This window comes from Lucilia cuprina, chromosome 5 (genome assembly GCF_022045245.1).
Source record: "Lucilia cuprina isolate Lc7/37 chromosome 5, ASM2204524v1, whole genome shotgun sequence".
Taxonomy (NCBI): Eukaryota; Metazoa; Arthropoda; class Insecta; order Diptera; family Calliphoridae; genus Lucilia; species Lucilia cuprina.
The window spans coordinates 2,098,170-2,111,251 of NC_060953.1; the positions used below are offsets into that span (position 1 = coordinate 2,098,170).

The 13,082-nt window shown below is 25.7% G+C and overlaps 1 protein-coding gene across 1 annotated transcript; it reads right to left on the bottom strand.

The window, feature by feature from the left end:
* Nucleotides 1-767: 767 nt before the first annotated feature.
* LOC111679894 (chitin deacetylase 1) lies at nucleotides 768-12,123 on the bottom strand. Its single transcript, XM_023441496.2, has 5 exons — nucleotides 11,372-12,123; nucleotides 6,276-6,445; nucleotides 5,791-6,040; nucleotides 1,890-2,208; nucleotides 768-1,753 (listed from the first exon to the last, which is right to left on the bottom strand). Exons 1-5 carry the CDS (start codon nucleotides 11,421-11,423, stop codon nucleotides 925-927), a joined length of 1,620 nt encoding a protein of 539 aa, XP_023297264.1. The 5' UTR covers nucleotides 11,424-12,123; the 3' UTR covers nucleotides 768-924.
* Between the last annotated feature and the right edge of the window lie 959 nt (nucleotides 12,124-13,082).

The window sequence follows — 13,082 nt, forward strand, 5'->3', positions numbered from 1 at the left end:
CATTTAATAGACTTACTTTATTGTCTAGTGTATAGTTCATATAGTCTAGATTATAGCCTCTTCTATTCTAATTTAGAATGTATTGAATGTAGTTATGCAAATGGTGCATTTACGAAACAATAATAGTTTCCACATGTTTGCCTCTTAAAACAGTGTTACCCATTTGTTTTTTTTTTTTCAACTAAATTCCCTTTAATATAAATAAAAACTCATTTAACAATTTTTTTTTTTTTGTTTTTCAATTTTTTATTTAATTTTTTTGTTGTTTGTGTTTGTTTTTAATGTGTTGTATAATTACAATTTATATGTTTTTATTTTTTTTTTCTTAATTTATATAAATTGAACGATACGATATGTATTTATTATAAAAAATATATATATTTAAATATAGTACGTTACAAATAACATAATATTCTACAAATTACAAAAGAAAAACATTTGTTCGTTTGTTAATTTTCATTAATAGTTGTTTTTTTCTTTGCTTTTCAACGAAATAAATTTGTTTTTTTTTAATTTTAATAATGTATAATTAACACAGCAATGTCTTTTAAACTTTAATAAAAACAAAAAGTCTAAAAGACGCAACTAAAGAAAGTCTTGCAAAGGTGAAAAATAAAATTTTCATTTTGTAACAATAATAAAAAAAATAATATATTCGGAGAAAAAAATAAAAGGCAAACTAAAAAAAAGTTAAAAAAATATATATAAACGAGGGAGAAAATTTTTGAAATATAATATTATATATACAAGTAAGTGATTTTGGAAAAAATTGCTGTTAAAAGGAAACAATAGAATGGAACCGAATATAATATCAACAATTACGAAAGAGGGAAATGTAGGAGGGGGTAGTTATTAAGTTAGAGAAATTTTTGTGCTTAAAGTTTAAAGTTTAAGGCTTTGTTGTTGGTTTTGTGTTTAATTGACTTAGAAGAAACCATCACCGGTAGGATCGTTAACCCAGGGGTAATTGTTGGGACATCTTACGCAGGTCTGGAGATTAATGGTTTCTCCGGGAATTTCCTTGGAAGTCAACTTGCAGGTATTGGGTACCCAGCAAGAAGGCTTGCCTTCAACGGTACACTTCTCCCTCCAGGGTTCGAAGTTCTTGACTTCACTGATAGTGCGAGGATTCTGCATCCATTGAATAACTTGAGTCATGGTGACAAAGTAGACATCATTGTGATTGGCCAAAATTTCATCGATCCAGTACAAGAAAGCATCCAAGAATTCGGGATTGTTCTTTAACCAGGCGGCATGGAAGTACAAACCAAGAGGAGCACGATTTTGATCATAATGACGATCGAAATTGTGGTTCAAGAAGTTATAGAATTGATCACCAGTCAAGATGTTGGAGCAAGAATCAACCATAGCACAACCAGGCAAGTATTCATCATTGGCAGGATCTTCACGACGATCCAATTCATTCATGACCATTTCCCAGACAGCATGAGAACGAGTGGGACAGCTTTGCAAGTTACCGTGACAACGATGAGGCATACGGAAGTACATGGTATAGGGCCATAGTGGTGGATTGGATAGGGGAGCGGTGATGGTGGAATCGTATAAGAAAGCTTGTTCTTCCATCATGGTGAATTGATTGTTGCCACCGACACGCAAGTAAGGAGCACGTACACCTACAACGGAGTTATCGGTAATGTTGGAGAATTTTTCCATAATGATACGCATGCCAGCCATTTCCTTGGCCCAATCATCGACGGTGGCGTTAGACCAGAAACGTTCTTCGTCATTGTGGCTAAAGAGAAGAGAAAGAAAACGAAAAGAGAAATTAAATAAAATTGTGAAAACTTGAAGAAAGGAAGAGGTCTACAGTCTGAGATATATTCTAAGTAGGAATTACAAGTTTTTAGATAAAAAGATTTGAAACTTACGTAATTGAGTGGACAGCAACTTCATGACCCTTACGATGGGTTTCTTGAACAGCCGAGTAGTTGGTGTATTTGTGAGAAATAAAGTAAGTGGCCTTAATGTCACAACCGTTGGGATTCTTACGGCCCTTGAAGATTTCCTTGTACAATTCAATGTTGTTATTGTTAATGGCATCATCGAAAGTAATGGTAATCATCATAGGAACATCCTTGGCGGGCAAGTCACCGGGAATGGCGGTACCATCTTCAGAACAGAAACAATCGGGCAAAACACAAACAGCAGGATCACAAGGTGGGGCACGGTTAGGATCGTTATCAATATCTGTTTAAAAAAATACAAGGAACAAAACAGAAACATATTAATTATGTTGAAAAAACAAAAAGTAAAAGTTTAAATCTTTTTGTTTTGCTTTTTTTTGGGGGGGGGGGAAACATTCACAGTTAAATTTAAAACAAAACTTTATTTAATTGTGTTTTTTTTGTATTTTCTTTAAACGTCAGGTTCATTAAACTTTTAAACAAAAAGTGCATTGGAAATAAAATCTCTTAAATGTTTTTATTGTTTTTGTTTACAGTTACAGCAAACAATTTAAAATAACGGTAAAGTGTTAATAACCATCAATATGGTGTTTTTACAAGGGGGCCATGGTAAATGTCATTGAACTTAAGTTTTTTTTTTTTTTTGTTTAACATTTCCACACTTTAAAATGTAATGAAGCGAAAAAACCAATAAACAATAAAAAAACAAAAGAAATGTATAAAATAATATAAAGAAAATATAATTTCAAATTGGAAAATATGCAGCAAACGTCAAGGTAAAAATAATTTGACATATAAAACAACAAACGTCATCTGATGAATGCTAATGACAATTAATGATGACGTCACTGAAATTTTATTTAAACGTTTCTTTTTTTTGTTTTTAATTTATAAAGTTTTGTCACGTTTTTTTTCGTTTTTTCTCGAGGTATAATTGAAATTAAAAACATTTTCAAGTTATAACGGTTTTCAAATGTTTGCATTTAATTATGGTCAAATATTTTATGTTATATACTATTGAACTTTTACTTTAAAATTTCATGTAATTTATGTGGAATTTCTTACAAATATTGCATGACTTTAATATTTTAAATTTGCCTGCTTTTTTTCTTCTTCTTCTCTTATTTGCTCTTATGTTGTTGTTATTGTTTTTTTACAAAAATTTTGCGAAAGTTCAAGTTTCTTTTGTTTATTTTTAGAGTCTTTTATTGTTTGGTAATTTACAGACAATTGTAAATTTCCTTTATTTGCAGTTGCGTGTCATGAAATTTTAAATAAATTACAATTTTTTTAATAAAAGATGATTGCGCTTAGATTTGTTAAGCTAATAGAAAGGTGTGTTGAAAATTTCTCAAATTTCAAAAGTAAACAATAATATTAATGTCAAGTCAAATGTCAGAGTTTTATTAGCAAAACAAAAGCATTCTTTTTTTTTAAATTTGAGTTTTAATGTAAACAATAACATTAATAAAGGATTAATATGGTTTTTTCTTTAAGTGTTAGCAATAGTGTGGTGAAAACTAGTCACAAAAAAGGTAAACAATAACAAGAGCAACTCTGTTTTTACTTGAAGTAAGGAGAAATGTAAACAATAACAATAAAAAACAACAATAAAAGCAAGAGTAAAGGATTTATCTTGCTCCTTTAAGTGTTAACATAACAGTAAGATGAAAATTAATGTTAGAAATGTAAACAAAAACAATGAAATTTGACAATATCATCATCAGTTCTTCTAAGTGCAGTGTTGCATTTCTCAATCATGTGGTTATTTAAGAAAATGGTTGCTTTAAATGGTTTTAATTAAAGAAGTCTTATAAAATTTATTTAATTTAATAAAATTAACCTTTAGTATTTAAATAAAATCAAGTTTATTTAATAGAGTGAGAAATTCACTTTTTTTTAGAAAAAAACATTAAAATTTTATTTTAAAATAATACATTTAAAATTCCGTTCAGCTTTTAAATTCTGTTGTTTGTTAATTTTTTTTAAATCTGTTAAGAAATCTGATACATAACACAGCAACAATATAATAAAAATTCAACAACAAGACGAGTAATTTAAAAATTGCTGACACGCGTTAAACAGTTAACAGTTTTTTTTTGTTTTTTAACGTTAATCAGTTTAGTTTTGCCGTTTTATTTTTTCTTCAAATAGTTGTTAAAAAAATTCAAAAGATTATGTGTAAAAGTTAAGTAAATTTATATTGCATTGCACGCTGTATGAAGAAGTTGTTATGTCATCTTACGGTACTGGTTAAAATTACCACATGGATTATAAAAAAAAATAAGCAACAAAATTTATTGCAACATTTTTGCCATAAATGTTAAATTTAGTTAAAGTTTTTTTCTTTTGAAGAATTTAAATTTTTTCAAGTATTTGTTAAGTTTCCCAGGGGTTTAACCTTTTCAAAAGTAGGCACATTCTGGAGAACTACAACAAACTTTGTTAACGACTTGTTATTGGTTTAAGAACTATTCGTGATCGAATATTCCTGTCAATTCTTTTCGTGTAACCAAAAATCAACATTGCTAAGAACTTGCTATTGTTTGGGTTAAAGAACTATTCATGAACGAATATTCATCTCAACAATTTTCAGTTCCCTTTTAACCCTAATGATTGTTTTCATCGTTACTTTTGCTGTTTTTTTTTATAAAAATTATATATTTTTAAATATTTTCATATTTTTTTTCTTTGCAAAATCCGCCTTTGAATTGTTAACATAACGTTAATTGACCATTTATGTTTAACAACAATTGTATATAAATCTATGGTGGTGGGTTTTTATTTAATTTTTTTTCGCAATCTAATTGCTTTTGTTATTTAGTTTTCTGCTGTGTTGTGTGTTAAACAATTGCTTAGGAATTTGCAACAACAACAAAACTACAACTTTGTAAAGCTTAACACCTTGCAAAAGTATTAATCATATTATTCTTCCTTTATTTACGCTTGAATTGTAAACATAAACTTAGTTTTGTAAAAAAAAAACCTTCAGTTTTCAGTTTTATTTAGAGTTTTACGAATCTTTTACATTAAGTATTAACGTTACGTCTTTAGTAATCACCGCTATGACATGATAGTGACAGCATCCGTTTGTAAACAAATGCAAAAGTAAAAGTGTTGCCATATTGCCAACTAACAGAAGCAGAATGTAAATAATTAAAGGAAAAGAAGAAGAATTTATTGGAAAGTTTATATAAAACCTTAAACGTTTTTAAGAATTTGGTGGTATTAAAGCAAAAATTTTGAATTTTTTTTTTTTAAATTCTTAAGAAAGTTAAAATTTTCTAAACAATTTCATGTGTATAGTTATTTTGTTTATATTTTGTTTCATTTTCTATGTTTATTATTGTTTTTTTTATCTGTTTACTTTTTTTTTTGTTATTATATTTTCATAACTCATTATTATTTGTGTTATTTTTTTCAAAAGCTATAATTAGTTCAATATATTTTGGTATTTGGCTTTTTTGCTGCCGGTTATGTAATTTTGAATGAAAGTGTTAATTTAATGTTTTTAAGGTTTTGAGAGCAAGGTTAAAGCTGCTTTAGTTATGAAGAAGTCAAAATATTTAAATAAAACAAAGCAAACAAAAATCAAGTTTTTTTTGATTACAAAGGAAAGTACTACTTTAAAGTACTGAGAGTACAAGGTGCATACTCAATATCAAAGGCCTAAATGTAAAAATTGTTCAACCAGTTATTGAATTGTATAACTTACAAAGATATAAATGTTTTTTTTTTACAAAAAAATGTGGTTTGCATACTTATTTTTTTGCTTTTAAGTTGGAGTACCGGTTTAAATAAGTTTTTATTATTATTTTCAACTCAATGTAACCAAAAAAATGAACAAAAATTATTGTCAACTTACCACAAGTATTTTCATCAGAACCATCTGAACAATCCTTTTCACCGTTACAGAATAGACCACGTTCGATACAGTTACCATCACCGCAAGCTAAGAAACCATCTTGACACAAGGGTTCATCGGTGTGCAACAAAGGCTTGACACGACGTTCCTTATTCTTGAATTTACAATTCTTAACGGCTTCTTTCCAATCACAAGTTTGCTTTTCAATATCGAAGTACAAACCAGCAGGGCAACGAATAGCTTGGAGACCCTAGAATTGCAAGAAAAAAGGAAAGGGGAACATTTAAAAGATGTTTTATGTTTCTATTGATATATTTTGTTTAACAATTTTATTTTAAATTGAAAAATTTAGTTTATTTTTATGTTTTCTTTACTCTTTTTCTTTCTTAAGTATAACAGTTTTCTATATCGATATTTTTTTAAAAATTTGAAAAAAATTGTTGTTTTTCTTTTAAATTTTAGTTTAAAATCTTCCGTTTACTTACCGATGAGGTACATTGAATAACATCACGACAATTATCACCTTCACCGGCTACCAAACGGAACCATTCACCGGCATCTTTATCTTTACACAATTCCTTTTCGAAAGATTCTTCTTTCTTGGGCTCTTCTGTGGTGGCTTGACGTTTAACACGTTCGGAATTTAAGGCCGAAGCTGAAAATATAACAAGAAAAACAAAAAAACGTAAGTAAAATGAAAATTTTAATAATTTCTTAAAAGAATCCTAAAAAAACAGTTTGAAATTGTCAAATTACAACAAAAAAACAAAATGTAAACAAATGAAACTGCATAAGGAACACACAAAATGCAACCTTGTTTATGTTAAGTGTTGCCTACTAGCACAACAGTAAACAAGGTTAAATTGCTAAGTTTTGTTAAAAGTTTAGTATTTAGAACTTTTTTTTAATATCAAACAGATTTCAAACCAACAATTAAATTGTTGAAAACAAATTTTCTTTAGCCGGAAATGTTTTTCTTTTCTTAAACACTATTTTAAATAATAATTAATGCTATTTAGCATTTAAATGGTATTTTTTTTCAAATGTAGGTAGGTAGGTTTTTTTGCTAACTTAGACTCTTAACAGCCATAAACAAAAGCCAAAAACATAAACAGTTAACAATGCTAAAAAAACAAGGCTTAAAGAGTAATATAGAAAAAAAGAAAACAAAGTTACGTTAACTTCCTGTTCAAACGACATTCAATAAGATTTACTAAATTTGCTCAATAAGAAAAATGTGTTACAACTAATTTAAAACATTGTCAGCTTTAATTAAACATAAAAATAATAAATTTTAATAGTTAAATAAATAATTAAAAAGTTAATAAAATATTTATATATATATATTTCTTTATTTAAAAGCTTTAAACTTTAAAGCTAATTGTTAAATTAATTCAAATAATACTTTGACATTTAAAGTTAAATATTTATAACACTTTGAAAAAAAAAACAACAACTTGGCAACAGTTTATTGGATAAAAACCTTTAGCTAACAGCCGGTTTACTTAATAAAAAATTAGCATAAACCATAAATTATTAAACGTCTTGTTTTAGTACTTGTTTTGTCATTTTATGCAGGTCTATTATTTAATTTTTATTAAGATTTTTTTTTTGCAAAAAAGAGGTTTTTTTAAACAAGTTTTGTCTTAAATATTGTTTTGTACTTGCTCTTAAAATTGTGTTTAAAACATTAAAAATCAAATGTGTTTTAATTAAATAGTTAAACTATTTAAGGAATTTTTGTATTAATTTGTATTAAACTTGTAAAAAAAAAGTTGTAAACTGTTGTATAAGTTGGCCTTTTTAAGATATTAATAATGTTTATTCGCGCTTTTTCTTTCTCTATAAAGTTGACATTATTGTCTAATTATGTAAACAAAGGTGGCTACACTGCTGCAAATCATACACAGGGGTGTATAAGTTGCATACTTAAGCAAATAGTTAGAATTTATTACCTTTTGACGGGTGTTAAATAAGAATTGTAAATTTTTATTAAGAATTTAGTTTAATCTATAGTAAATGTTAAATAAACTTGAAGCAAAGGAAATTTTAAGAGATTTTTAATACAAGACTCGTAAAAAAGTACTTGAAGATAAGAAAAACAAAGATTGACAGAACCGTTAGTTAACAATTAAAATGACTTTGATATCAACATAATTTGATATTAAAATAGTCCTTCGAGCCCAAAAAATCTTTAATCCATTGTTTTTAATAAGCAAAATCTTTGCAAAATGTCAATAACATTTGTTTTGCTTATTAAACTTTTGTTCTTTCGCCTTAATTTCCTTCGAGCCCACAAAGTCTTTAATCCATTGTTTTTAAAAAACAAAATCTTTGCAAAATGTCAACAACATTTGTTTTGTTTATAAAACTTTCTTTCGCCTTAATTAAACATCTTAAAGTATTAAGCAAAAGTTCTTTCAAAATGGTCCTACGAGCCCTTAAAGTAAATGTTTCAATTAAAGAAATTATATTCCAAATCTCAATGAAAAAAGTTCTTGTCATAAAATTTCATTCATAATGGTCCTACGAACCCATGAAATATGTTTCAATTAAAGAAATTGTTTTCTTAATGAATGTTAATGAAATAGTTCTTGTCATTAAGTCTGCTTAGCATGTCTTTTATTTTATAATTTAAAGTTTTTTTTTTTTCAAAAATGGTCCTTCGAATCCAATAGTACACTGTACCTAAACTTAATTAGTTACATCTTTTAACTGACATATTCTAAACAAGAGTTTACAAAAATCTATCAAAACCTTTAAAACTCTCTTTAAAATGGTCCTTCTAACCCATTTTACTAAAAGCAACAAGAGTTTTGTTTACATTAACAGTAGGAGTAAGTGTGTTAGAAAGAGAGTGGTGGGTTAAGTTGAGTTTAACTCTATTGCCAATGATGCATAACAAAAAAAGTGTTGTTGCATTGTTTTTGTTGCTATTAAGCTCAAATGTCTCAAATGTCAAAGGTGTTTTTATTATTATTGTTTGTTTGTTTCTTTTTTATATCTTTCTGGAAATTTATTACAAATTATCTATAAAGACACTTTGCTGTTAAAAAAAGAAAAATTATGTAAAAAATAATGTGTGTAAATAAGTACATTTATATGTACATACAAATGTACATATCTTTGTATCTTTTAGGTATTATAAATGCACACACATGTTTGTGTATCTATTTAAAAAAGTTTGAATGTAACTTTCAAGCCTTTAGGTATTGAGTTATAGTTTTTGGATAAATATAAAATTTTTTGTAGTTGTTGTTATTATTACTTTTAACAGCGTTGGCGAAAAAAATGAAAGTTGTTTATGCCACATTTTTAGTAATTTTTTTCTGTATATTTGTTTTATTATTCCGAAAAATTTAAATCTTTTTTTTTTCTTCAACATAAGTCCATTTAATATCATTTATGTTGATTATGGTCAAGTTGTCCTTTTCGTAGTTGTTGTTGTTGCTACATGTTGTTATCAAGGTTGTCTGCTGTTAGGAATTTACTTTTTTGTTTTTTTATTTTTTCGGTTGCATGTGTTTTCATTTAGTAGTAGTTATTTTTAGAAAAGTAAAAGGGATTGTTAACTACACATGTCAGATATTATTTAACAATATCCTTTAAAGCTTTTTTTGTATTTGATTTCTTTATTACACTATATATGTATATAAATCATTTATCAATTTGTTAATCAATCTATCAATCATTCAAGAGTTGTGTTAGTAAAAATGTCATTGTTTTTATTATTACAATAAAATAAAATAAAATAACATTAATGTTTGAAAGTTCTTTAAGTCATAAATTAAGTTTTACTTTGACATTTTAGTTTTAAGATTTAATACTGACAGTTTTTTGTAATTAAATTTTTATAGTTTTGAACTTTTATAAAGTAAATATTCAATTCACAATTAACCTTTAAAAGTAATATTAAATTTTTGTCAAATTAATTATGTTCTTTCCAATAATAATAATGAAAAATGTAAAAGATTTAAAAAAATCTTTTAAACTGTAAGAGGCATTCACGGCAAATGATAACAAGTTTGTCAAAACATAAACAAATCTCTGTGAATGTCTAGGCATTCAAGAAAGTTTAATACTTTTGAAATAAAAATCGTATGTTTTGTTAAAGGTTTTCAAAAGATATTGAAATGTTTTTATCTAACAACTTTGTAGTAACAAAAGTTTTACTAAAACATTAAGATTACAAAAAAGATATTGAAACTATTTTGTAACAAATAAAATTTAGAAATCTTTCAAAATATTTAATTTTTTTAAAAATTTTCTAACTTTTTTTTAACAGATTTTCAAAGGAAATTTATAAAATTACAAGATTTTATAAAATAGCCCAAAAAACTTTTACAATTAACAATTTAAGCAATAATTTGAAAATTTTGAAATTCTTTTTAACATTTTTAAGTTCGAAAAACCATTTCCTTAAACAAAGTTTAAAAATTTTGCAATTAAAATTAAAATTTTTCGAAAAAAATTGAAAATTTTTAAGAAAAAAGTAAAATTTTAATTTAGACATATTAATTTTAAGTATTTGGTTAGAATTTACTAAAATATTTGTTAGAAATTTTAAATATTACATAAATTCTTGATTTCAAGTTTAAAATTTTGTTAAATTTCAAAGTTCTATTAACAATTTCCTCTAAGTTTTACAATTGTTTTTTAAAATTATAAACATTTTTGTCAAAATTAAAAAAAAAAAATTAAAAACTTACAATTTTAGACCAAAATATTTTTTAAAATTTGATTTGAGTTTTTGTTATTAGAAGTTTGGCACAGAATTCTCAAAACTGTTAAGTTTTCTAAATAATTAGTTTTAAAAATACTGGAAATTTAAAAAAAAAGCTTTTACAAAAAAATATTGAAATTTTATACAAATATTCAAAATCGTCATGTTTTCAAAACAATTATTTAAAAAATTTTTTAAAAATTTTGAATTAAAAAAAAACTTTAAAAAGTTCTCATTAAATACTTAAAATTCGAAACAATTTTCAAAATATTTAAAAATATTTCGAAGAGATTTACAAAAATGTTCAAAATTTATTAACATTTCAAAATTTTCAATATGTTTTTAATTTATACTTTATTTAAAAAATATTTTAAATTTATAAATTTTAGAAAAGTTCTCAAAAAGTTTTATCTTTTTTATAATTATTTTTTTCTTTTTTTAAAAAAAACTTTAATCAAAAATTGTTAACAAACTAAAAGTTGTATAAATGTTTTGAAAATTCTGAAATCTTTTTTTTAAATTCATAAATTTAAAAAAATAGTAAAAATAATTTCAAAAATTTTATAAATTTTAAAAACTTTTAACTAAAAAACTTTAAATGTTTCAAAAAAGTCCTAAATTTTTAATAATTTCAAAAAAATCACTCACTTTTCAATCAAAGGTTTCAAAATTTTAAAAAATTTTTATAAATTCATAATTTGTCAACCATATTTTTTTTTTTTAAATTTAAAACCATAAATCACTTAAATGTTGTCAAGATATCAATATTTTTTGTTTTAATTTCAAACTGTTTTATATTCTAAGAGGATTTTTTTTTAAATTTATTTTAATTTAATTAAAAAATAAATAAAAACTTACCTGTGGTAGCAGCTACAGCTAAAACGGCAAAAACTACAAATAGTTTTGCCATATTTGAACTGTTTGTTTTCTTCTTTCAAAAAAGTTTCGTTTTTAAGAAAAAAATATTTTCGGTTCTTATTTTACACTTGAACTATTTATATTTTTTTGTGGTCTGGGGTGTATTTGTTAAGAAAAAACTTTGTTATAAACTGATTTCTTTTAAAGTTATAACACACTTATTTATATGTTTTCATATATATTTATATTAATTTTATATATTTTTTTATATGAATTTAAATATAAACGAAACAATTTTGTTAAAATTGATCTTCAAGCACAAAACAGAGCACAACAAGAGCTGCAATTTGTCCTTCCGATCGGTATCAATGTTTCATTTACACTGACACTTTCAAACGCAGCACACTAAAATTTCTCGAACTTCTTTTAAAAGTTAAAGAGTGAACAGCGATTTTCTTCTTCTTTTATTACAAAAAGTTTGTATGCAAAAAACTTAATCATATAAACCTCAGTTTTTTGTTGTTGGCACCTGAAAAAGAGGTGAATTTATTTTCAAATACAAACTTGTTGTCTGAGAGAGGTGAGTTTTGTGTGGATTTTTCTAAAGCTTTAGTTTTTTTCTTTTCTTTTGTAGTAAGTTCAAGCTAAAAGAGCGAGAGAGCTTTAGTTTTTTTATGGTTTTATGCAAATTTTTATGTTTTTTTTTTGTTTAAATCTTGTTTTTGTTTAATTCAACTTTATATGATTTTTTTGTTATAAACTAAAATTTTTTAATGTAGTTTTTGTTTGTTTTTTTATTTATACATTTAACGACACTTGTTGTTTTTCCTTTGTTAGTTTTTAAAGTACATAACGCGACGTGCCACAAAACACGAGAGAGCGCCTTGCGCACGTCAGCAGGGTTTTTATAATCAAATGCAAGTCTTGCATTATCAGGGGTAATTTGTAATTACTTTAAGCAACCGAGGTGAATTTGTTGTTGTTCTCCTTGCATTAGCTATACAAACAAAAAGAGGGGAAATATGTCTGATCTTTCTCAAAAATAGCTTTTTTCTTGGCTGTTGTTGTTGTTGTTGTTAGTCTCATAACATAAGTATGTAACTGGTTTTTAGGGAGAGAATGTGTGAGTGATAAATATGTGTGGTGTGTTGTTGTTGTCTTATTAGAAGTGGTAGAGTAGTGTGCGACAGTAATGGAAAATTCAGTACATTTTTCAGTGCTTTTTGAAAAATGGCTACGACATTTTCATTTAAGTACTTTTTATTTTAACTGATAAAAAGTAACCTAGTCCATATTGTAGCCAATAATCTAGTCCATATTCTAGTCTATAGTCTAGTTTAAAGTCAAGTTCATATTATAGCCTATAATATAGTCTATAGTCTAGTCCAATGTCCATTACATATTCAAGCCTATAATCTAGACGATAGTCTAGTTATTTTTACAGTCTAGTCTAGATTGTAGTCTAGTTTATGGTCTAGTCTATAATCTAGTTTATAGTCTAATCTAGAGTCTAGTCTTTAGTCTAGTCTTAGGTCTAGTCTTCAGTCTAGTATTTAGTCTAGTATTTAGTCTAGTCTGCAATCTATTCCGTCTACTAATCTTTAGTCTAGTCTAGTCTAGTCTATAGTTTAGTCTATAGTCTAGTCTATAGTCTAGTCTATAGTCTAGTCTATAGTCTATTCTATAGTCTAGTCTATTCTATAGTCTATTC

Bases quoted from the DNA above. Each gene is read 5' to 3' on its own strand.
- LOC111679894 (XM_023441496.2), bottom strand. From the start codon at position 11,423: ATGGCAAAACTATTTGTAGTTTTTGCCGTTTTAGCTGTAGCTGCTACC. The intron at 6,041-6,275 runs GTAAGTAAACGG...TTGCAATTCTAG, and splicing joins TTATTCAATGTACCTCATCG to GGTCTCCAAGCTATTCGTTG. The intron at 1,754-1,889 runs GTAAGTTTCAAA...TCTTCTCTTTAG, and splicing joins GTTGCTGTCCACTCAATTAC to CCACAATGACGAAGAACGTT.